Genomic DNA, 25,638 nt, shown 5'->3' with positions numbered 1-25,638 from the left:
GGTAATAAGCCACCTGGGAAAGCCAAGGGAAACAATCAAAACCATTAAAAAGCGAAAGTTAGAATATTTTGGACATGTGATGCGTCACCCGGAAAAATACTTCACTTAATCCTCCAGGAAAAGATTGAAGGCAAACAAGGTCCAGGCAGAAGAAGAACATCATGACTTCAAAATCTATAAGACTGATTTGGACAAAACTCAGCAGCACTTTTTTGTGCAGCTGTTGATAAAAATAGGATCGCCAACATGATCGCCAACATCCAATGACGGATATGGCACAAGAAGAAGCCCACATGTACAGTATGATCAGATGGAACACTTTTAGCAGCTACAACTTTGAAACAAAGGGAAGGTAGTGTTTATTTCAAGGACTATTCTATGCTCACACATCATAAAACATTTTAACAGAGGCTGGCAAATCTAAATTACTCAATGCCAACTACAAATAAATTTAGAAATGAAGTCCCAGAAATGAAATAATTGTAGGAGAAAAACAAAATAAGCATCTCCTATCCAAAGCACACTATATATTCTTCCCTGATTGCCAAAGATTTCTAGCAGCGTTGAAATTCATAGTGAATCTTGCTAGACAATAATCTTACATAGTTTTAACAGTTTGTACAATAATGCTTGCCTTCCTTATGGCATACATGAATTACAAAATAATATTCACCAACTGCCAAAACATCCTATAACACCTCAATTTCTTGATATGGAACCCCAAGATTGCATCTTTCTCTTTTCAATACCCAAGTCATTGTCAATGCCAATCAATTAAACAACAGTGTGTAAAAATGTAACCCAATTTTTCTGGCTCTGTGCTGGTACTTATGATTGATATTTGGAATGAAGGAGAAGAGGGGAGACGAACAAGGTTCATAGGTGTCAGGATTTTATCTGCTGCTATGGCTCGGTTCTTATAAATTCACTTTCTGCAGCTTGCAGTGTGGGTTTAAAACCAAAGAGTCTTCTATTTGCTCCCAGTGGGTATTTGAATGACTGGTCAAGCAAACAAAACAAAACCCAAGGTGAGTAGGGACATGAGAATTAATAGAGATGTCAGCTGCAGGTATATTATTAGACATTACTTGACACAAATGGCATCGCCCAACTAATCTTGCCTGATTGTAGTAGCTGAGCAAGGATGTTGCCTAAACTGGCAACAAACAAACAAAAAATTCCAGAAAGTAGTGATGGCAAATCATTTCTATTGCATTGACAAGGAAACAATATGGAGCAATCAGAATTCAAAAAGTAATGAGGAGACCTCATTACTTTTCATCCAATGCACGACACTGTTCCAAATTCCAATACAATTGTCTTGGTTTATTAAACAAGATGATCTCAAATCTTGATGCTTCTGGGAAGCAAAAAACCAAAATTAAGGTGAGAAGAGAAGATATTCTAGGACAACTTGAAAAATCACACCGTTAACAAATCACTGTGTCCTAGTGGCAAACATTCAAGAGTTCTTTTATGACTCAAATATGAAATTTTGAGCAAAAATTACCTAGCAAAAACATGCAACTTGTCACTCAGATCCACCGCAGTACCAGAAGACTCAAAAATAAATAATGGGACTTTAAAAAAAAAAAGATCTAGGAGAGATTGATGTAGGCGATGTAGGGGCCGGTTTAGCTCACGCTGGTAAAGCCTGTTATTAAGAACACAGTAGCCTGCAATTACTGCAGGTTCGAGCCCGGCCCAAGGTTGACTCAGCCTTCCATCCTTTATAAGGTAGGTAAAATGAGGACCCAGATTGTTGGGGGGGCAATAAGTTGACTTTGTAAAAATATACAAATAGAATGAGACTATTGCCTTATACACTGTAAGCCGCCCTGAGTCTTCGGAGAAGGGCGGGGTATAAATGTAAACAAAACAAAACAAAAAAAAGATTGATGTAAATTGATATAGGTGACTCAATATAATTTCTGTTTCAGTCAAACTAATATAAAAGGTAATAAAAAAGGCAATACTTAGACATATAAAGAAATAAAGCTTACCAACATAAAATCAACATGGATTTCACGAAGGAAAATACCCTCACCAATTTTTATAATTCACTGGGAGTGACACAGGCATGCATAGAAAGATAATTCCTTCAACACTGTATACTTGGATTTTCAAGAAATGAATAATTTTCTAAATGGAAGGAAGTAAGAAGTGGAATCTTTACTTGCATAGGAGGGCAGAAAACACTTTAACTCTGCATATATACTGATGAATTCAGAACTGTCTGTAACTAATCACAAAAAAAGATTAGGGTCACAGAGGAGTCAACTTAATATGCAGTATCTATGAGGAAGATAAATTCCATGCTAAGGATCATCACCTAATGAAGTTGGAAGATTTAGGCAAAAGAAAGTGCTTTTTTACATAACAGACATGGGAAAACATCCATTTTCTGATGTAGTGGTTAAGCTACATTGCACACAGATAATTTGATCAAATAACATGACTAGAATGCTCAGTTGGCATATGATGGCACTGGGCACTGCCAAGATTCATAATGCTAAGATGTACAGTCTGCTGAAGTCAGACTTAATTGTTGGAGGAAAATCCATAGTACTTTGATCATCATCCAAAACTAAAACCATTTTTTTCAGCACCTTGGTTTGACTTCAGATTGAAGTCAATGCAGTGTAAAAAGGGAGCTTGTCTGTGTCAGCTGTTATTTGAAAAATTTCAGGGGACCGTTTTAAGATGGGAATATGTTCATGTATTAGACTAAATAACAAACTGTAGGAGACTAATGCCTGGGAACATCATCTGTGTACATGACAGTGTCATAGAGTAAAGAAGCATTTCAACAAAAAGCTGGTTTCTGTTTTCCTCTCTTAGTAAATCTTCTCATATCTCCAGTGGTTTGGGCCATACTGTAATTCTTGACTGATGACCAGGGGTGTGTCAGTTACCCAGGGTTGTGGTTAATGTAAAGTAACAAATATGAATACACTGTATAAATGTTTATACAATACGTACTTACATTCAAACATACACACATACAACCAAAGCCTTGATGAATATCAAAATTAAACTATATTTTATCTCCCTCATGTTGAACGATGAAATTGTCTTTCAATAGTAGAATATTTATCTTGTCATGATTTCCAAAGCACATTATCCTATGGAATTTTTGCTTATCATGCAGCTTTTAAAAATACAGGAATTTACAGAAGGAAAATGGAAGATCGTCCTGTTGGTCAAAACAAATAATTATGGCCAAAGAAGCAATAATTATTTGGCGGTTCTGTTCCTATATACAATAAGCTGTAAAACGAATCCATACAATTAGTGGTTCCTGAATATACAGACACTGGAGTGGAACATGTACCTCAACATAAGATTTGTGGTTGTCAGTCATCACTGGGCAAATGTTCTCCTATTGAAGCAGTTTAGTTAAATCTGGACAATCAGAGCATCCATTTGGGCCGGGATAGCTCAGGCAGTAGAGAAGCCTGTTATTAGAACACAGAGCCTGCAATTACTGCAGGTTCGAGCCCGGCCCAAGGTTGACTCAGCCTTCCACCCTTTATAAGGTAGGTAAAATGAGGACCCAGATTGTTGGGGGGGCAATAAGTTGACTTTGTAAAAAATATACAAATAGAATGAGACTATTGCCTTATACATTGTAAGCCGCCCTGAGTCTTCGGAGAAGGGCGGGGTATAAATGTAAACAAAAAAAAAACAAAAACATTTTTTCTTCTCTTTTATCCTAGACTTGTCAGCAACACCTTTTTTTTTCACAGAGTCCCTTGGGATTAATACCAGTAGACTTATCTCTTCTTTTGTACTTTGAAGAGATCGCAGTCTTTGAAGGCTGACCTCTACAATACCAACCGATTTTGAAATCTGATCTTTCTAGTTTTCCTTTAGTTAGTTTCATTTTCTTTTTTGCTTTTTAAAGGCTATTAAAACAATATTTTTAAGAAGAGAAGAGGTAATCAAAAAGTACTTAATAGCAAATAAGTGAATTTTTCTGCAAGCTTAATGAAATAAGCTTTGCAAAAATTGATTTTATATTTTAAATATATATTAACAGAATAATTTGAGATACTCTGCTCCATATATTTTATTAAATCCCAAGGTGCATGGCGTCCCTTCTACATTAGTGCTTGTATATAAGATAACTTTCAAATATACACCAACCAGAAAGCATTTCTGTGGGTGGATGCTAACTAGTTTTTCAACTATCAGCACTCACTAGCTTTGTTTATGAATGCCAGATTCTTCAAGGAAGTGTGCTTGCATCTAAACAAATATCATGTAAGCTGTAGTGTTTCCTTCCGTGAGCTATATTCATGAAATGTATATATGTATATACATTATACATACTAGTACTGACTTTTTATTAGTTAAGATGTGGGTGAATAAAAGAGAAAACTGGCAGCAGCCCACAAGAAAATAAATTCTGCACTGAGTCATATTTTCTTATCCCTGGGAATAGAATCAGGCTTTCCAAACAAGACTATACAGAAAACTCAGTGACCACATTTTTCTAAATTAAACTAGGGGCTCATAGACAGCCTGCCACTAAATGGGAGAGGCTCCAGGCTCTTGGAGTTATTACACCAGCAACACATGAATAAGGCTATGGCTGAAGGTTCATAAGTTAAATACTAAACAGTCCCAGCAGGATGTGCAGCACCCTCTAACCTTTTCCTTCCTCTTCAAAGCACTTTATTCTGGCCACATAGCCACAGGCTCCACTTTCTGGTCTAAGATAGATTTGAGCTTCTACAGATTTTGGCAAGGGACTTAATATCAACAGTAGCATCTTGTCCCCCAGCAAATCAACACTCGCACTGAATATATCTTAGTGGTGAGAATCACAGCTTTGGGAAAGAAGAAACTTGATGCCATTGCAGACAGAAGAGTGAAACTTGCCAGACATATTTACAGTACTTCATATTTAAAAGGTACAGTAATTCAGCAAAAGCAGAAATTTGGGAAGTATCAGATCTTAATCATTAGTAGTACATCCATTTACAATACATAATATAACTCTTGAGCAATATTTTTCTCTCTTCTGAAAGGCCACTAAGGCCAGGCAGCATTATGCCATTTCAATACTTATGGAATCTACAGACACTAGCTAGAAAGAAAGCAAATAGGAGTTTTAATTTCTTTGTAACCATTATGGCAAAATTAAAATAAATCGCCAAAAATAATGTATAATCTATTTTTTAAATTATTTAGGGGTTTTTAGGGGTATGTTAGAGCAGGAGTCCCCAACCTTTTGGACCTCAGGGACCACCAACTTCATAATTTTAAATCCCACGGACCACTAATACGAATCCAGCGTGCCGCTTGCTGAAGCGCCTGGACTCCCAGTGATGAGATGGAGTCCTTCAGGCACTCTCCCTCCTCTCTCTCTCTCCCCCACTCTTTCTGTCTCATTCTCTCTTTCTCTCTCTCCCACTCATTCTCTCTCTGATTCCCTCTCTTTCTTTCTTTCTCTATCTTATTCTCTCTCTCTTTCATTCTGTCTTTTTCTCTTTTTCTCTCTTTCATTCTATCTCTTTCTCTCATTCTCTCTCTGATTCTCTCTCTCTTTCTCATTGTCTTTTTCTTTCTCATTCTCTCATTCTGTCTCTTTCTCTCTTATTCTGTCTTTCTTTCTATTTCTCTCTCATTCTCTTTCATTCTGTCTCTTTTTCTTTCATTCTCTGTCTCTCTCTCATTCTCTCTTTCATTCTCTCTTTCATTCTGTCTCTCTCTCATTCTCTCAATCTGATTCTCTCTCATTCTCTCTCTCTCTTTCATTCTGTCTCTTTCTCTCTTTCATTTTCTTTTTCTCTCTCTTTCTCCCCCCTCTTTCTTTCTCTCCTTCTTTCTTTCTGTCTCATCCCTCCTCTCCCTCTTTTTTTTTTTTAATTCGCATTTATATCCCACCCTTCTCCGAAGACTCAGGGCGGCTTACACTATGTTAGCAATAGTCTTCATCCTATTTGTATATTTATATACAAAGTCAACTTATTGCCCCCAACAATCTGGGTCCTCATTTTACCTACCTTATAAAGGATGGAAGGCTGAGTCAACCTTGGGCCTGGTGGGATTAGAACCTGCAGTAATTGCAGGCAGCTGTGTTAATAACTGCATTAGTCTGTTGAGCCACAAGAGGCCCTTTTTCATTCTCTCTCTCATTTTCTCTCTGTCTTTCTCTGTCTCTTTTTCATTCTCTTTCTCTCTGTCATCTCATGGGCCAGCCAGTGTCTTGGGGCTGAGAGGAAGTCAAGCGTCTCCCCGAGAGACTGAGGTGCAGGAGCACCAATAAGGGCCGGAAGAAACGCACACGAGATCCAGCAAAAGATGAAGCTTCGCTCCCGCTCTGCAATATGGAGCGAATCTCCATCCCCCCTCCCCTTCCCTTGCCAGGCGAGGAGTGACTGGGAAGGGAGGGTGAGGGGTGAGGACAGCCACTGGTGGGTTCAGCTGACAGGAAGTAAACCTAAGGGAGAGAAGGGGGTAGGATAGGGGAGGCTTCTGTGGGGCAAGGCTGAGGGAGAGAAGGGGAGAGGAGAGGCCAATTGTAGCTACACATTAATTTTCAAGCTGTAAGTGTTGATTTATCAAGCCCGATCACATAGTTTCATAGCGGAACACAGGTATTCAGCTAGTGAAAGGATAAATTGCATTTTATCCTGTAGTGACGTAAAATATATCAAAATAGATAGCCCATTGTGGGGTTCTTGGTGTTTTCTGAGCTTGGTTGTTTTCTCGCAGAAGTTCATTACTCAACAAGATAACTGCATCAGGTAACTGATAATATTACCTAATGGGGTAATGAAACATCTGCAAGCAAACAACCAAGCTCAGAAAACACCAAGGACCCCACCCCACAGTTAAACCCTGTACTACAAATATTCTCTTCTATAAATAGCCAATTATCTACATATATATTATATGCATGCATTTCAGCATGTGTATGAAGTTATTTGTTCAAGTATATTAAAGAAGTGAAAAATTGCAACTTTCTTTTCTTTTTTTTAATAAAAAAGTTTTCATGTTGGAGAATCAGCTTCATGTCTGGCAGGAGGTCTCCTATGCAAATGCATTACCTAACAACATTCTCAGCAGTAAGTTCTCTGTAGGGCAGTTTGTAATCAAGTGACTGATGTCAGCAATGAAAGCCTACAGCAACTTGTAATCAGTGTTGTAATTTCCCACAGTGTCAGAAGGTCGATGTAGAGAAAGTCCAGAATACTGGGAGGAAATCAAAATGGCTGACATAAGAGAGACGATGATTGGTGACTAATACTGATGAATCCTGCCATGTTGCTGCAACCTTGGTAGTCTAAGACGTCAATTCCTAGAATTCCCAAGCCAGCATGTGTGGGAATTGAAATCCACACATCTTAAAGCTTGACAAGGTTTGAGAAATACTGTCTTAAACAAACTTAAAGTTATTGGGAAGGACAAGTCAAAGTTTTGTGAATGTATATGACATGGCTACAGTTGTCTTGTTAATGTAACATTCATTTCTGGGGAAAAACTCATTGTGAGTAAATGAGGCCCCCCCTCCTTTCTTTCACACACAAACAGAGATATACTTTTTCTTAACTTGACTGTCTTTGGAAAATCCAACTCTTGGACAGAGATTCTCTAGAACTATGTGTACTTTAAACATCCACTTATCCCAATAGGAACAGAACTAGGAATTTAAAAAACAGGCAAAGAAGAGTAAAACCAAGTAAATAAAATTACAGTGCATCAGTCTTGGCCTATATATTTGCAAAACTCACTTTAAAAGGGATTGGGAAGCATCCCTTTGGGGATTTTCACAGTTTCAAGAACAAGGATTGTAGTTAGTTGGGTTGTGTTCAGGCTGGATCTTAGTAAGATGTCCACAGTTGCATAAATATAGTTGGCAAAAGAGGAAACTGTGAAAAGCAGTTGGGACTGGTGGTTAAAGGAGAATAAATAAACTGGAACAGGAAAAGCGCAGTCCAAAGGAAAAATTAATCTAACATTGAGAGAAATTTTTAAAGGAGAAGGCCTAGAAAAAAACTTGTAATATATAAATACTACTGAGCAGATCCACAGTACAAACAAATGTACTAGACAACCAAGCAATAATACAATACTGCAGATTAGGCACATTCTGAAACATCATATAAATCCTTCTGTGCTGTATTCATTTTCTTCCCATAAGATCCAACAGTAATTACAACTATACAAGGAGGCAGGACACAAAGACAGGACTCCATGTTTATTCAATAGGCAAGACTTATAGAGATTGTTTTTAATTTTGGTGGAGATAGATAGATAGATAGATAGATAGATAGATAGATAGATAGATAGATAGATAGATAGATAGATAGCCTTATTTCTCAGATTTATATCCCATTTTACAGATCAGATTATTCCAATTAGTAGATCATCTAAAATATAAAATTATAGACTAATAAAAATATTTCTGTAATTAAATGAAATAATGTATTTCTCATCAATTAAAAAGTTAGCTTATCTAGAGGATAGATTGCCATCCTGTTGATATCAGAGCACAATAAATTTATTAGGCTTATTGGCCAATCCCAAAGTGAATTTAGGACAGATTGCAGAATATTTGTCATCTTAAATTGCTGTAGAATGAAATTCACACTCTACAGTTTCAGCTATTTAATCATTCAGTTATTCAGCTATTTAATCATTCAGTTTTAAATTTAAATTTAAATTTAAAAGACCAGTTAATAATTGAGACAAAAAAAGGATTGAAACTATTGATACTAACTGGGCTGTCGAAATAAAAATATAAACCAGTCCAAAACAATTCATAGCTTTCTTCGTTCTTCTAAAATTCACGCATTGGTTTTCTTACATAACAAACATTAGCAAGCACATGGAGGTTAGGGCTGTCCAGAAATTCAATTTTAAAAAGAAACTGTTTGATATTCCTGCAGGTATTGCTATGAATTACATTTTGCTCTTCAACTCTGAATCTTTACAAACCACTAATATAAGTATTTAGGAATATCTGTATGTAGCTTCTGTCAGTGCTTCAACTGGAACCCAAATAAAGCTTTAAAACATATAAATCTTTAAGAAAAGTCAATTGTACTAACTGCCTCAGATACTGTAATATTTTATTTTTGGCTGAATCGCAAGCGAGGAGGAAAAAAAGGAATTTTGTATCCATTTAACTAATCCGATCATAAGATAGCAGGTAGTAGCTCTGTCTGGGAGATAATGAGAGAAGGGGTAAGAAGTACAGAAGTTCTTGTTCTATTTCCAGAGACGAAATAACAGGTTTATTTATTTATTTATTTATTTAGTCACAACAGTATATATAAGCATAAGCATGAAAGTAACTATATAATATATAAGCATATATGTAAGCGTAAGTATGTAATAACTATATTAATTGGATATAATGAAAGGAAACAATAGGACAGGAATGGTAGGCACGTTTGTGCTCTTATGCACGCCCCTTACAGAACTCTTAGGAATGGGGTGAGGTCAATAGTAGACAGTTTTTGGTTAAAGCTTTGGGGATTTTGAGAAGAGACCACAGAGTCAGGTATTGTGTTCCAAGCATTAACAACTCTGTTGTTAATATTAATTTTAATTTTTAATTTTTAAAATTAATTTTAATTTTAAAGTTAAAGGTTACTGGAAGGGAGGGAGACATTTGAGATGTCCTCAGCTCAGCCAATATGCATTTTGGTTCGAACGTTGATTTCTGAGATTCTGTTTAAAGGTAAGAGCTTAAATTTGCAGCATGCAATTGAAATTTATTTTCGGAGAGAATCCAGCAACATTGTCTAACATGTGCTCTTCTACCATTTTTTTCCATTTCCCTTTTCTTCCCATAGAAAATTCGTAAAGGAGGGGGGGAAATTAGATGTATTTACAGCATACAATAAATATGGGACACCAGTCTGATATTGACATTTGGTGCACCTTCTCTACAGAGCCCATCTTAGACCCTTTTCCAATTTTACCCCTTTTCTATGTTCTTTTTTTTTTTAAAGTTTTAAAAGATTTTTATTTAACATAAAATATTCAATGTCTACATAAACAGAGTGTTGTCTGAGTACAGTTAATTTTAAGAAATAATAACAATAATATTCATAACATTAATAATGATCACATAATAAAATAGTATTGGCTTATCCATTTTAGTCAACCTTCCTTATGTAATTAATCATTCTCTTATGCTTTTAAATTTCTAAATTCTGTTTCTGCCAGTTAGCAATTAATAAAACAAATCCTTCTCCTTAATTTTACGTGTTAATCTATCCATTTCTGCACATTCTAATATTTTTCTATTATCAGTATTCCTGGCATCCCAATGTGTCATTAATATTAATTTACAACAAGAGACTTGGTAAAAAGTGAAGGCCATTGCATGGCAATCTGTATAAAATGTTAGGCTAAGATTATCCTTTTCCTCAATCCATCTGAAAACAAACCCTGTCAACCAAACTATGGTAATTTGGCTTTTCCTCCTTCCATCTCTTTCCCTTTAGTTACAAGCAAACCAGTACATTCCTTAAGAGCATTTAATGGATGCAAAACATCAAAGTGACCTAGTCAAGGCTCTACATGCCCCACCACTGAAAATTCCCTATAATCAAAAGAGCAGATCGGGTATTTGTAATTAGGTGGACAACAGAGTTAGAATGGGACATTTAGTCTATTGAGTTCATCCTCTTGCCACACCACTTAGTATATATAACTGCATTATAATTGTAATAAAATCAAAATCCTTTAAACTTCTTTTCCAAAACGTTCAGAGTGTCCTTGCAACACTATGCAAGAGAACGACAACAACATAATTACCCTAGTATGATATTTTTAATGTGTTGTTAGAGATTTCACTTTTTGCTCAACCTCTATGTTCTGTTTTCTTGACTTTTTTTATTTCCAAGAAAATGTCATGCACACCATATCATTTAAAGTTAAAAAGCCTACAGGCAAAATTGACTACCCTGCCTTCAGTGCAACCTATTTAAAAAAGGCAGTGGCCATATCTGGATATAGTAACTGTCATCTAGAACATTTCTAAAGAGAATTGAATGTAAGCACACACACTAGCCCTAATCATACATGAGATCCATTTAGGGGTGGGAGAACTCTTGGCTTGCTTGTGGTATTAAATATCTTTTTCATGGTCTGTTGAGTTCCCTTCCCCACTTGATCATGCCAGTACATTCAATAACAAAACAAAATGAAATGACAGTGGTTTTCCATCCAACTTTTAAAGAGAAAAAACAATATACACATATATACATCCTGCATTTCCTTATTTTAAAATATGTCAACCTCTTTTTAAAAAATCCCTTAAAAAGCAGTCTGAACATTTTGAACTTATGCTTTTTTTCTGTATTATTATATCTACAACTCCAAGATTGTTTTGTTTTGTTCCTTAACCAAATGTATAATTGCTAGTTGCAAAAATTGTCCACCCCAATTTAAATAATTATCCAAATAATGAATGATTCAAGCATGTAATTACATTCATAGATGACCCATCATTTATGATGAACTTCAATGTTATATTTGAACTAGCAAATATACACCAACAAACCCTGTTTTGAAATCACAATTCGGGCTTGGCATTCAAATTGGATAATTTATGCAAATCATAATTTGCTTAGATAAATTGCAAAATATAGTCTCAGTTGATCAGGAAAGGATTTGTGACCAAAGGAAGAGACAGAAAAGGGGTCAGTTCAACCCATGTATTTCTTTTTCTTTTTTCTTTTGTATCTCTTGACACTGAGATTGGTGGTATATAAATTTATTAGATAAATATGCAGCCAACAATTATTCAGAGAATTGTCAAACTACAGTCAGTACAGGTAGGCCTCGACTTATAACAGTTCATTTAGTGACTCTTCAAAGTTACAACGGCACTGAAAAAAGTAACTTATGATGGGTTTTCACACTTACAATCATTTCAGCATCCCCTTGGTTACATAATCAAAATTAAAATGCTTGGCAACTGACTTATATTTATGATGGGTGCAGTGTCCTGGCATCATGTGATCCCTTTTTGTGACTTTCCAACAAGGAAAATCAATGGCGAAAACAGATTCACTTAACAACCATGTTACTAATTTAGCAACTGCAGTGATTCACTTAACAACTGTGGCAAGAAAGGTTGTAAAATGGGGCAAAATCCAGTTAACAAATATCTTATTTAGCAACATAAATTTTTGGCTCAATTGTGGTCGTAAGCCAAGGATTACCTATAATCACTGTTCCATTTCACAGAATGGATTTGAGATCCAGAACGCAAGTATCCTTTTTACATGCAACATTCATATACTCTGCTAAATAAAATAAAAAAACTTGAGTCAAAGTACATTTTGTTGGGACATGCCTTGCTCCTTGTTAGGCAAATTATGTAGAGTAAGGAAAACCTGGTATAGGGTGTGATTACTCAGAGATAGCTGGCTTTGTATACATAAATCAGAAGGCAAGCTTACATGTCTGGCATCTCTTTGAAGTGTATAAAAATAACACAATATTTAGTTCTCAAAAAAAAAACCTTTTTAAAAGCATGCAGGGCATTATTCTGAAATTTACATTCCTATGAATAATCAATCAATCATAAAAATCCTTTCATTAAGTCTACTTACATGGTTTAACATTAAGATCCTGTGAAGAATACATGTCTAAAACACCATGGACCAGGTAAGTATAAATGTTTGGAGAGTCAACAGGGCATTTGATAAAGTTTCCTGACATCACAACTGTGTTGTGTGCTTTGTCTTCTGTGATCTATTTTAATCAGAACAGACCCTGAGCTTTGGAAATATGCAATATTAAATCCCTTACTGCAATTTAAATTTCTACTATAGGTTTATTTACATTACCTCAATCTTTAGAAAGATCCATGCTTGGTTGTAAGTTACTCTGCTGACAGTTTTTTCCATGATCAGAGTGAGCAAACCTTTGGTGATTGGCAGCAAGGACTACACACCCAGGGAGGCCAAGAGTTTATAATGCCTCCGGGTAGGCAAGAGATGTTGAGGGGGGGTATTTCTTTCATTTATTTACAACATTTATATAGCTGCCTGCCTTATACCAAACTCTGGGCGACTCCCAATCAAAAATTAAAATAATATCAGTAATAAAACATTAAAACAATATGAAAACTATGAAAACCATAAAAAACTAAAACCTGACACCAACTTAAACTTATGATATGCAGTCACTTCATCCTATCCCAACACTTGGGGAAAAGCCAAATCTTCAGTGCTTTTTGGAAGGCTAGGAAGGGTGAGGCCTATTGCATTTCAAGGGAAGGGGGTTCTATAGGGTGAGCCTCCCAAGGAAAAGGCACAAATTTACTAGCTCCTAGATGGCAAGGGACAGGACTAAGAGAGCACACCCATAATCTGGCAGAATGGGTAGAAGTTCTTTAAAAAAGGCTGTTCCCCAAATAACTTGGCTCTGTGCCATATAGGATTTTAAAGGTAATAATCAGCACTTTGAACTGCACCCAGAAGGAAATTGGAAGCCAGTGCAGCTCATGCAACAGAAGTTTCAGATAGGTAAATCTAAGGGCATCCATAAAGGTGCATGCCACTGCATTCTGGACCAGTTGTAGCTTCCAAGATATCTTCAAGGACAGCCCCATTTAGAGCATATTGCAGTAATCCATATGGGAGGTGACCAAGGCATGAGTGACCATAAGCAAGACTTCCCAGTCCAAGAAATGCACAAGTGGCACACCGGATGAATCTGTGCAAAGGCCACCCTAGCCACAGTTGCCACGTACTCCTTGACCAGGAACTATGAGCCTAGGAGGACCTCCAAACTGTGCACCAACTCAGTCCAGAGTTTCCACCCCATCCAGAGTCAAAAATGAAGAATCATCTGTGCCTGGGGGTGCCAAAAAAGCCATTCCATCTTTCCAGGGTTGAGTTGAAGCCAGTTCCTTCCCATCCAAAATCTCACAATCTCCAGGCCCTTGGCCAGCACTGCCAGAGCATTACTTGTCTGATGGGGGTTGGCGATATATCATTGGGTATCATTAGCATACTGATGATACCAGATCCCATACTGAGAAATGACCTCCCCAGCAGTTTCAGGAGGATGTTAAAAAGGAGAGTGAAAGGGTCAAATCCTGAAGCACTCCACATTGCAGGAGCCTAGAGCTCAACCTCTCCTCTACCAACATCAATTGGATTTGGCTACGAAGGAATGAGGAGAACTACAGAGCTTTCCAGTCAGGACCCTGAAGCCAATCCAGAAGAATATCTTGATTGATGCTATTAAAATCTTCTGGAAGGTCCAGGAGGGCCAGAATTTTTTTAATTTGTATTTATTTTTTAAATTTACATCCCATCCATCTCACTGTCAAACAACTTTGGGCAGTTTACAGCATCATAAAAGTAAAAGTACAAAACATTAAAACAGTAAATATTAAAATTAAGAGAGACTAGATATGTTGGAAGCCAGAATACAACAAGAGTGAGGGTGGAATCTCCTTCCAAGTCAACTAACCAGGCCAACCAGCAGAGACAGGTTTTGAGGCTGTTTTGGAAGATCAAGAGGATGAAGGTGGATCTCACCTCAAGAGGCATGAAGTTTTAGAGGGTGGGAGCCACAGAAGAAAAGGCCCTTCTCCTGGACCCTTACTGGAAATTCTTGACTGAAGGGGTCCTCAACACGGATCCATACCATAAAGCAGAGCTCCCCAACCCCCGGTCCATGGACCAGCACAAGGCCGTGACATGCCAGCAACCGGGCTGCACAAACAAATGAAGCCCCATCCGTGGGATGCAGGCAGCACATGAAACCATGCCCCCTCTGATTGACGGAAAAACCTCTCTGCACAGAACTTGTCTCTGGTGCCCAAAAGGTTGGGGGCCGCTGCCCTAAAGGGCTTTAAAGGTGATAACCAATACTTGAATTGGACCTGGATGCAAACCAGCAACATCCAAAAACAAATAGGCTAGTTTTCTTGTTTCTTATAAGATGGAAATCCTTGTTTCAGGTGTTGTTCCTGAGTAGTTGTCATCCCTGAAGTATTGACATTCATTAAATAAAGCAGAGATACACAAGTCTCCTTATTTAGATGCTACTATGCAGTGGTGGGATTCAAGTAATTTAACAACCGGTTCTCTATCCTAATGATTTCTTCCAACAACCAGTTTGCCAAACTGCTCACAAAGTTAACCACCGGTTCTCCCGAAGTGGTACGAACTGGCTGAATCCCACCACTGCTACTATGCCAAAGGTCACACAACAGTATATGAAGCTTACACTTTGTCACCCATAATCATAAGCATCAGGAGATTTACAACCTTAAAACCAAAGATTACTCTGGAGATTTTTCTTATGCAGATTTCCTCTAAAGTGCCTTTTTGAAAACAATATAACTTGTAACTCAAGAGACAGTGGTTGCTCTCAGGACAGGGTGATCCAAGGTGTTTAAATATTTAAATTTTGGTTGCTTTTTATAAAAAAGATTTTTACTTTGATACCCAACCTCACCACCTTCGTCAAACTTAAGTACTGGCATGTTAAGTGTCTTCAGTCAATTCTTTATTTTAGTCTTTATTATTATTTATGTTACTATTTTATTTTATTATTTATTTTATTTTATTTTATTCAGTTTATATTGAGATGGTTCAGTTATATATTTAATATTTTAGGACTACAGGAGAGCATCACCTTCTATGGTTTTGAGGGCAACTACGAAAGAAGAAGTTTTCATAGAAGGTGGGAAAAAAGAATAAGACCATTATTCTTTAAGAGTACACACCCCACAACATCATCACCACCCCATTTTAAAGCCCTGCAGGTGGATTCAGACTTTAAAAGAATCCAGCCCATTATCTGCCAAACCCATCAACACTCTACAACATTGATTGTATAATCATGTTATACACCTTTGCCTCTGGGAAGATACAGTTTATAAAGAGAGGTTGAGTTTTTCTAACTTCATTGACACACACAATGCATTAAACTGTTATGATTTTGAACAGCCAAATTAATTATTTTAACCACGAGTTATCATTTGCTTAAGGTATTCACTCTATCTGTATTTAAGGCTAATTAGATGTCTAAGGTCTCATTTGTGCCATTACATCTGGCACAAAGTTCTGCATTAGGAAGATTTATGTGTGAACGCCATGTAAAAAATGAATCAGTCTTCTCCAACCTGGATTGCCTTTTGAGGTTAGCCCCAAAATATGAAACCGGTGAGCAACAAATTCTGGGGACTGTAAACCAATAAACTGGAGTGAACTAGACCAGAATAAGAAGTATCAGCTGAACATTTTGTTCCTGAATGTTAGTTTAGCGTATAAACCCAATGGAAATGGAATTTAGTCCCAATGCATTATTAAATATTTGAGACTAAATTCCAATATGTATTAACTGGAAATTGAAGCTGATCCATGTTGGATATGTTTGCTCTTAAAAAGACCATAAAAAGGCATTTAGGATGGAAGGGAAATAAAATGGAAATAGAGAGATTCCTCTTAATGACTGCAGATAATTTAGTGTGTCATGCAGACTACTTTTTATTAAACCATATTTTCAAATTTATCAGTGTGTATTCTTACAAATACAAAACAGGACCTAGGCTAAAGTAGGAAAATTATGAACAAGGTAGTACAGTAGTTAGACCAGCGGTGTCAAACTCGATTTCATTGAGGGACCCATCAGGGTTGTGTTTGACCTCGGGGGGGGGGAGTGGGCGTGGCCAGGGTGGGCATGGCCAGCTCAATGTCACTCTTGTCGGGGGCGCCACACTAAGCTCCGTTTTCACTGGCAGAGGCGCTGCAGGCCGGTCCTTTGCTGTTTCCAGGGTGGCTCTGTGGGCCAGATCTTAACACCCCACAGGCTTGATCCGGCCCCTGGGCCTTGAGTTTGACACCCCTGAGTTACACAGTCTCTAGCCAGCACCTTGGTATCCTTAGCTGATCTCAAAAAATTAAGCAAGATCAGACTTACATTGATGGGAGATCACCAGAAAAATCTCAGAACTGTATGCCAGACTGGAAAATTAAAAAAATAAATCCTGGAAGAATGAAAAAGAACAGAATAGAATAATAGAATTGGAAAGAAACTTGGAGGTCTTCTAGCCCAGACCACTACACAAGCAGAAGACCCTACACCATTTCAGACAAATGGTTGTCCAATCTCTTCTTAAAAGCCTCCAGTGAGAGATTACCCATAATTTATGAAGGCAAGCCATTCCACTGGTTAATTGTTCTTACTGTCAGGAAATTTCCCCTTAATTCTGGGTTGCTTCTCTTCTTGATTAGTTTCCACTTTTTGTTTTGCCTTCTGGTGCTTAACAGGTTGACCCCCTCTTCTTTATGGTAGCTCCTCAAATATTGGAACACTGCTATCATGTCTCCTCCTAGTGCTTCTTTTCACTAGATTACACTTACCGAATTCCTGCATCTGTTCTTCATAGCTTTAGCCTGCAGCCCCCTAATCATTTTTGTTGGCGCTTCTCTGCACTTTTTCAAGAGTCTTTTTTATATTGAGGTGACTGAAATCGGATGCCGTGTTCCAAGTGTGGTCTAATCAAGGCATTATAAAGCAGCAATTAAAACTTTACATGATCTTGATGAGTGCAACCCACTGCTGGCTCATATTAAAGTGATTGTCCACTAGGACCTCAAGATCCCTCTCATAGTTACTGCTATTGAGCCAAGTTCCATCTATTCTATACTTATACATTTGGTTTGTCTTATCTAAGTATAAAACTTTACTTTTGTTACCATTTAATTTCATTTTGTTAGATAGGGCCCAGTGTTCAAATCTGTTGAGATCCTTCTGGAACTTGAGCCTATCTTCTGGGGCGTGGGCTATTCCTGCCAACTTGGTGTCATCTGCAAATTTGATGAGTTCCCATTCTATTCCTTCTAAGTCATTTATGAAGTTATTGAAGAATACTGTGCTTAAGACAGAACCTTGGGGTATCCTACTGTTTACCTCCCTCCATGTACAGTAGATGTAGTTCCATTAAGGACTACACATTGAATGCAGTTTGTCAGCCAGTTACGAATCCATCTGTTGGTGAGGTTGTCTATCCCACATTTTTCTAACTTGCCAAGAAGTAGGTTGTGGTCTACTTTGTCAAATGACTTACTAAAATCCAAATATACTATATCCACAGAATTTTGCTGGTTCACTAATTTAGTCACTTTGTCAAATGGTAATGGTAAGCTGCTACCATAGTATTGCCAAAAAATTCTACACAGGTGTGTGCATAAAGTTGTCAGGAATGGAACACAACTGTAGAAAGACATTACCTAGTAAACGGAGATGTATAATCCCTCCAGAGGTCTATATAATTAACAATTCACTTCTACCTGCCCCTTTATTGCTATAGTACAATGTTTCTCTACCTCAGCATCTTTAAATTGAATGTACTGGGAACTGAAGTCCACACATTTTAAAGTAGCTGGGGTTAAGAAAAACTACTATAGGGTAACATCCAGGACATAGGACAGACTAGGGCTGAAATAGGGCTAGCCACTGCTTTATTTTTCTCTTGGGATACATCTTGCTTTTATGAGCTAAACCAAGTAGGTAGGCATACAATTTTCTAAGTTGTTTCCAAAAGCATTTAATTGAGCATTAAAGGGATGAATTAATATGCATCAACACTTGATTTTTTAAAAAATGTCAACTGAATTAGTTATTTCTGAACAATGGATAGTGAGCAAATTGGAAGCTTATAGGTAGTAATAAATCTTACAAGCAGAGTTGTGTTAGAAAAATAATATTGCCCAAAAGGATAAATAAAATCTATTTTCAGATTGTAGGAGATGGAACCTTAACAGCAAAACCTCTGTTAAATCCTCAGTGGCAGAAACTCTCAAAACAATATATTTTTCTTTTTCTAAGTCTGTGTGCATGTGCGTGTGTGTTGCACTCATTTCCAGATGAGGCTTTGGCTTCAGAGAGATTGGTTCCAAATTTATTCTGCAAGAACTCCAATGCATACAATCCATCAGGTTTTATTTGAGAACTGCAACTTAACTGAACGGCCAAGTTCACATATAAAGTATGGGACAAAGAATAAAACATAACTCAAGATTATGACTGGGCTATGTCTTTAACTTTAGTCTGACTTTATTTTCTGTATTTGTGGATGTCCAAACTAGTCCACATTCAGAGCAGTTTCTTTGTATAAAAACAGAATGTGCTGGCAGTTTACCACTTTGTTAGCATCTCCTTTGAATATTTATAAAAACCAGATTTTATATGCATTTGTATTATTAATTATGTCTGCCACATCCCTAAGGCCAAGTCATTAATTTTCTTCCTGCTTTCTCTTGGTACAGGCCTGGAGGATGAATCTGTTGCTGTCTTACAGATTAAGCTTCCAATAAATAAACCATAATGGAGGTTTGAATGAGAGCCAGCTTGATGTAGTGGCTAAAGCAACAGGCTAGAAATTGGGTGATCTAGTCCCGCCTTAGGCACAAAGCCAACTGGGTGATATTGTGACCAGTCACTTTTTCTCTACTATAAGGAGGCGGCAATGGCAAACCACTTCTGAAAAACCTTGCCAAGAAAACTGCAGGCAGTCTCTGAGAATTTGACACGATTGAAAAGAAGGAAAAAAGTATGAATAGGAGCAAAGAGTAGTTTAATAAGTAGAAAACCACATAAATGCAGGTAACATTTATTAAGGCTCAAAACATTAATAATAATGATTTTAGCTCTGATACTATTGGATGATGGACTGAGATTGTTGCAATTTAACTGCATAATCACTTGGTAATTTTCCTATAGAGCAAATATGAAAATTGGATGTAAACAATTTCTCTATCACAATCCTTTAAATTTGACAAAATGGTTGTACACATTGCTCCTTCTGTAAAGTTGCTCTGGTTCTGCAGAAATAGGCACCATGAAAAATAAGCACCCAGTGCAAGACCAGATTTGGCCCTCCAGTTTTCAGCTGCTGATCCTTAAATACTGCACAGGGTAGATGTAGGTGAAAAATACCATGCCTGCTGTTATAGGGTAGTATCAATGATACCTGCTCACTCTTCAGAAAAACAAGATTCACTGTAGTTATCTAAACCAAGTGGAAAGCTACGTTTTTATTTATTACTGTTTTCATAGTCTTATTTTTTAGATCTCCTATATTACAAGCATGGATTTACAAAAAAGATTTTGTTGAAATGGAAGAACAGAATACAGCAAAGGGAAAACCTCAGTATCAGATGGATTTCAGCTTTACATATAGCTGCTGCTCAGGCTGGAATTTTTTGGGATGTCATAACATGTTTCATTATCATGGTTTATTAATTGGCAGCTATGGTTTTTCAGTATATTTGTTTTTTGAATACCTCATTGTTGCCTTGGCAGATTTAGGAATTTTTTTTTCCCCATTGCACTTGCTAAAAAATTCTTGGTTAGTATTCTGCAATTTATTTTGCATGGATGCAGACTATCAAATCCTTACATAACTAGTCTTTCTCAACTTCTCAAAATTATATAGCCATTTGGACATGCTTGCCGAACTTTGAGGAAATGTGGTCCTAACGTTTATGGAAAATACCAGATGCATATAGTAAGGAAAAATGGTAATTTCAAATGATAGAATATACCTATTCTAGTTATTGCTTTTAAATATTTATTGCACTGTTTCTAAGAAGAAGTTGGTTATTCAGATGATGATAGAGGCTGGATTTTAAATATGCATTTTACTTTTTTATTCATGAATGTATATTTCAAGATTAATCCTGTTTGTCAAACTTCCAAGATGTCAGGATAATTTGTTCACTCTTTACATGACATCCATAAGCACCCAGGAAATGAGGACTCAAGTTTAAACTTTTTGGCTTTCAAATCTTCAGTCTCCCCATCATTGTCCCAAACTTCCTCCCCCCAAAATTAATAAGATCAGTATTCAAAATAACTTTTATTTACATGCCTTGTATGATAAATGACTGTTCCAAGCATAATGAACTGGAATAAACAGTAGGAAGTATTTTTCATTAAAAGAGACTGTTGGGAATGTTTTTAAAATAAGAGTTAAGTATTTTTTTTAAAAAAAATCAGTGTTCCAGCTAAAATGGATCTGCAAAATTTCACAGAAATGTCATTCTTGCCCTCTACTGAAAACTGATGTAACAAAGATGTTTTTACCTGCAAGACTCTTGCCCTGTGTTCCTTCCCCTCTCCCAAAGGTATCCCGCAAGTTTCTATAGGATGGAATTTTGTTATGCTGTTTTTACATAAATCTGGCCACAGCTTTAATGGAATTTGAAACCAAAGAGCTTTAATAAATAAATATTATGATAAGAATATGAAAGCAATGTACACACTGAAGCTAATTGGAATCAAAACCTAAGCATTTCTTTCTAAACTAAAATCATAAAACTTTACAAGAAGGTAGTTCCTTTTTAGTGGGCCTGCAAAGAAAAAGAAATAAAACCAAAACACTCTTTGCACATTTTTATTGTTTAAAAAAAGATTCTAAACTGTTTAAAAGGATACTGCTTAAGAAGTAGCAAATAATCTTAAAACTCTCACCACTTTATAAAAGAAAACAGTACAAACTATAAAGCTAAAAGATTCTCCTTAACACATTTGTATCCTACATTGTCCACTTTGTATAATTAAGATATGACATGTTACTGTTTTAGGAAGTGAAAGTATCTAAACAAATTGTTTGGATTTGCATATCTGATTTTAAATAAAAATCAGCCATGCTGTTTCAAGATAAATTAAGTTAAAACACATACTTTTGCCAAGAGTCTTTGCACCTAACATCTGAAGTTGTATTACATGTGAACTCTTACCTCACAAAAACATTCCCTCAAGTCTTATGCCCCATCTTAATCTTAAAAGTATTTGCTTCTAAAAGTACTATCAACCTTGTAAAAAAGTAGAAATCCGAGCAGAGGTTGCAAATAACAACAGTCTGATATCTAGCTGGGAAGGAAAATCCATACACCCTCCCCCCAATAACTATTCCTTTTTCCTCCTTACGTTTAAAAGCAATTCGAAGAATAGATTTCTTTAAAAACAACAGCAGTTTTTGAAAGATTGAACCGAAAGGTTTGCATTCAACAGTTAAAAGATATATTTGTGCCGGGCACCAGGTTTACGAATCTCACGGCCAAAACCCAACATTTAAAAACTAGAGGAATAGTTCCGCGCCTACGCGTGCGCTCGCTCGCGCATACAGAAGGGAAATACGAGTGTCCGTCTAGGTAGGAGGAGGTCGGGGCAGGGTTGGGATTCGCCTTACCTTGACTAGCTTTAGCCACAGTGTTGCCAAAGGAGAGAACCAGGCACAATCCAAGGATCTCCAGGGCCCCCATTCCGACCGATCCGTCTGTGCAGAATATTGGTGCCAAGAACCGGGAAGTTTTCTCTGATGAAGGCGCACGCAGATATATATTTTTTTAAAAGCCCACAAAACAAAGGAACGGTTTTTCCGACGGTGTATGAAAGCGGCTACTGGAGAAAGGATGGCCAAATTGCTCGGGGGTTTGTCTAGTCTCCTCTGATGCTACTAGCACAGGGAAGGAGGGAGGGAGGAAAATCCGCGGAATCTTTGAGCGGACCTGATCGCCCTCCTTTTCAGCTGCCTCTTTTATTCAAGGAGGAACGTAGCCAGTTGTAGGTTTTGTTTAGAGCGGCAGTTTTTGTTTTTTTTTAAGGGCCGTGATCCAATGCTGAAGACCTGTAAAGGTCCATCCAAGCAACGCCCTTTTCCTTTGCTCTCTTTCTTTCTATTTGCCTTTGCTTCGCCTGCTCCTTCTTCACTCCCTCCCACCCGTCCGGGCTCTGTTCAGCTCTGCCTGCAGGAATTTACAGTCTGCCACTGGGGGACTAGGGCCAGTAGCCATGGAGACCGCTTCCCTGGGAGCAAGGAGGTCAGGCAAGAGACCATGTGCAATCAATGGATCAATGCAAACTCCCGAGCGAGTTCCAGACCCAACAGCCCCTTTGCCGGGCGAGGAGGAAAGGGGAGGGGCATGAGAAAGGGGATTGTGTTCAGAAAGAGTATTAAGAAGGAAGGGGGAGAGAGTGAGAAAGAGAGAAGCGAGAGAAACCAGCCTGCAGATACCGTGACCTGTAACACTTAAAAAAAACAAAAAACTTTTTGGTGCTTGGTCTGAAGGCAAAGGGACGCACTCGCAGGAGCAAAGCAACTGCAGATCAAAGGGCTTTCTCTCTCCCACTGTTGGCGGAGGGGGATGGGGGAAAGAAAGAAACGAGGAAGGGGGGGGGAACACCTTCTCTAAACCACCGAGGATTTTTACAGCGTTATACCAACCTCGTCTCCCAATGAACCACTGACGATTTTTCTATCATCTTCATTTTTCCGGACCTGAGCGGATTTCTATTCCCTGGCTGTCTTCTGAAGAGCGGTCTGTTTGTCAAATAAATCATAAATCAAACGCGCTCTGGGAAGTATAAATAGGAAGTAAAATGCTGGCCTCGTTCTTTCCACGCGCTGGCCTTAAGTGAATGCGTGAGTGGGTCTCTGAGCATGAGCAGAATGCCCACGAGGCCCCTCTCGTTCGGCCTAGCTCGGCTGCTAAGAGGAGCTTTAATAAAATGGGGGAAATGTCCGAAAAATCCGGCGAAATTACCTTTCAGCAGATATCAGCCTGCATCTTTTGGTATTGATCCTGTTACTCCTTTCAGTCAACAGGCTGCTGCTCCTGCCTTCTTGTATTGGCAAGCAGAAATGGAAACCAGATAGGTTGCCTCCTCTTGCCCATTTCTTAGTTTTAGGGGTGCTCTATTTTGTTTTAGTTTTTCTCCTTGGTAATTGCTCTTTTCAAGGCAAGGTTACAATTTTATCCCCAGGTTATGGAGAAAATTTTTGAGGGAAACTTCATCTCTAAGGGGAAAAAAGTATCATTATACAATTTGTTTAGAGACGGTTCAAAGTTACAATGACACTGAAAAAAGTGAGTTATGACCATTTTTCACACTTAACGAGTCAAGACCACTGCAGCATTTCCATGATCATCTGATCAAAATTTAGACACTTGGTAACTGACTCATATTTATGACAATTGCAGTGTCCTATGGCAGGGGTCTCCAACCTTGGTCCCTTTAAGACTTGTGGACTTCAACTCCCAGAGTTTCTCAGCCAGCTTTGCTGGCTGAGGGACTCTGGGAGTTGAAGTCCACAAGTCTTAAAGGGACCAAGGTTGGAGACTCCTGTCCTATGGTTATGTTTTGAAACTTTCTGACAAGCAAAGTCAATGGGAAAGTCATATTAAATTGTTAATAACATAATTGCAATGATTCACTTAATTATGGCAAGAAAGGTCATAAAATACAGGAAATTTGCTTAACAACCATCTTGCTTAGCAACAAACTTTGGGCTCAGTTGTGGTCTTAAATGGAGGACTTTCTGTAGAGACAGCTAAAGAATCTCCCTTTGTTTGAATGGGGCAGGAGAGAAGCTGGTGAAATAATTTTAAATTGACAAAATGTAATCTTGTAATGAATATGTAGAAATACACAAAAATAAGTTTTGAGTATAGATGATGCCCTGATTGTGTATCCTCTAACATCTATAACAAGCAATAAAGCATGATTTACCACGCTTTAAAACATCCAGTTGTGTCTTTGTGCTGTGTAATGTACACACACATGCATTATAGCTTGCTAACCATGATTTCAGATGTTAAATTAGGACTACTAAATCTAGACTACAATATCTGAAACACTTTTACATGAGCAGAGTTTTTTGTGCCTCTTTGCTGCCATCTACTGTTCCTCTGGATTGTTGCAGTCCAGTTCTGGTGATGATGTGGCATGAAATTGGTGTCAACTGCATAAATAGATTTTCTCCAGGAGGATTTGTCCTCAACCTGGTCCTTTGGGTCTTTCAATGGTTCATCCATCATCACTATAATTGAGTCCATCCACCTTGCTGTTGATTTTACAGGTAATCCTTGACTTACAATCACAATTGGGTTAGAAAATTTGTGAAGAGGCATAGTCCTTAAGTGAGATCTTTGTTTCCCCCCCCACATCTGGGAAGGCCACAAATTGTAACCACATGACTTCAGGATTCTGCAACCATTATGAACAATTCCTGAGTGCCTGAATTGTAATCACATGACTGATGGTACCACAGTCATAACTTTTTGAGAATACCAGTAGGTTGTAAGTTTTTTTAGTATTACTGCAACTTCAAACCATCATTAAACAAAAAGTCTCAAGGACTTCCAGTACTTTCTCTTTTTTTCTCAGCCTCAAGAGAACTAAGTCTTCACATAATGTGTACAAAATATAATTACTTTGAATCTGGTAATTTATTGACTCAAGTGAAAATTCTGAATTTACTAGTCCTTATTAAATGTGGAAAGTACTAATTAGAGTTTCTATATACCATTTAGATATGGAAATAATTTTATCTATGATTTCCCAGGATATAACAAAGGCAGTATATATTTTCTCCATAAGACTTGTACTGTATTCAAGCATCTAATTTTAATCTTTAATAATGTTTTATTAAATAAGGTAGAAATGGTTATTTAATTGTAGAATCAGCTAGAATTTGCATTTGATACTGTAATATACCTGACACATTCAGCTTAATTGCTATAACTATCATTATATGATAGCATCCATGTTTTATAAAAAGGATAATTACAAGTAAAGTTAGCCATGTATCATGTACAACCATATGACTGAATCACCAGGTGTCTT

At 37.5% G+C, this 25,638-nt stretch overlaps 1 protein-coding gene across 8 annotated transcripts in view; it reads right to left on the bottom strand.

Moving 5' to 3' along the window:
* Positions 1-22,889, bottom strand: part of SCUBE3 (signal peptide, CUB domain and EGF like domain containing 3) — a 130,730-nt gene extending 107,841 nt beyond the window's left edge. For 4 of the 8 annotated variants that reach the window (XM_058176174.1, XM_058176175.1, XM_058176178.1 and 1 more), the window contains exon 1: positions 22,202-22,888. In XM_058176174.1, the coding sequence (XP_058032157.1) occupies positions 22,202-22,274 (73 nt within the window). In that variant the 5' untranslated portion in view covers positions 22,275-22,888. Of the gene's footprint in view, positions 1-22,201 lie in introns of all 8 variants that reach the window. The other 4 variants (XM_058176176.1, XM_058176177.1, XM_058176181.1 and 1 more) reach the window with 2 other exon arrangements.
* Between the last annotated feature and the right edge of the window lie 2,749 nt (positions 22,890-25,638).

Source organism: Ahaetulla prasina, chromosome 3, assembly GCF_028640845.1.
Source record: "Ahaetulla prasina isolate Xishuangbanna chromosome 3, ASM2864084v1, whole genome shotgun sequence".
Lineage (NCBI taxonomy): Eukaryota > Metazoa > Chordata > Lepidosauria > Squamata > Colubridae > Ahaetulla > Ahaetulla prasina.
The sequence above is the reverse complement of the archived record's forward strand: the minus strand, read 5'-3'. Positions and strand labels throughout refer to the sequence as shown.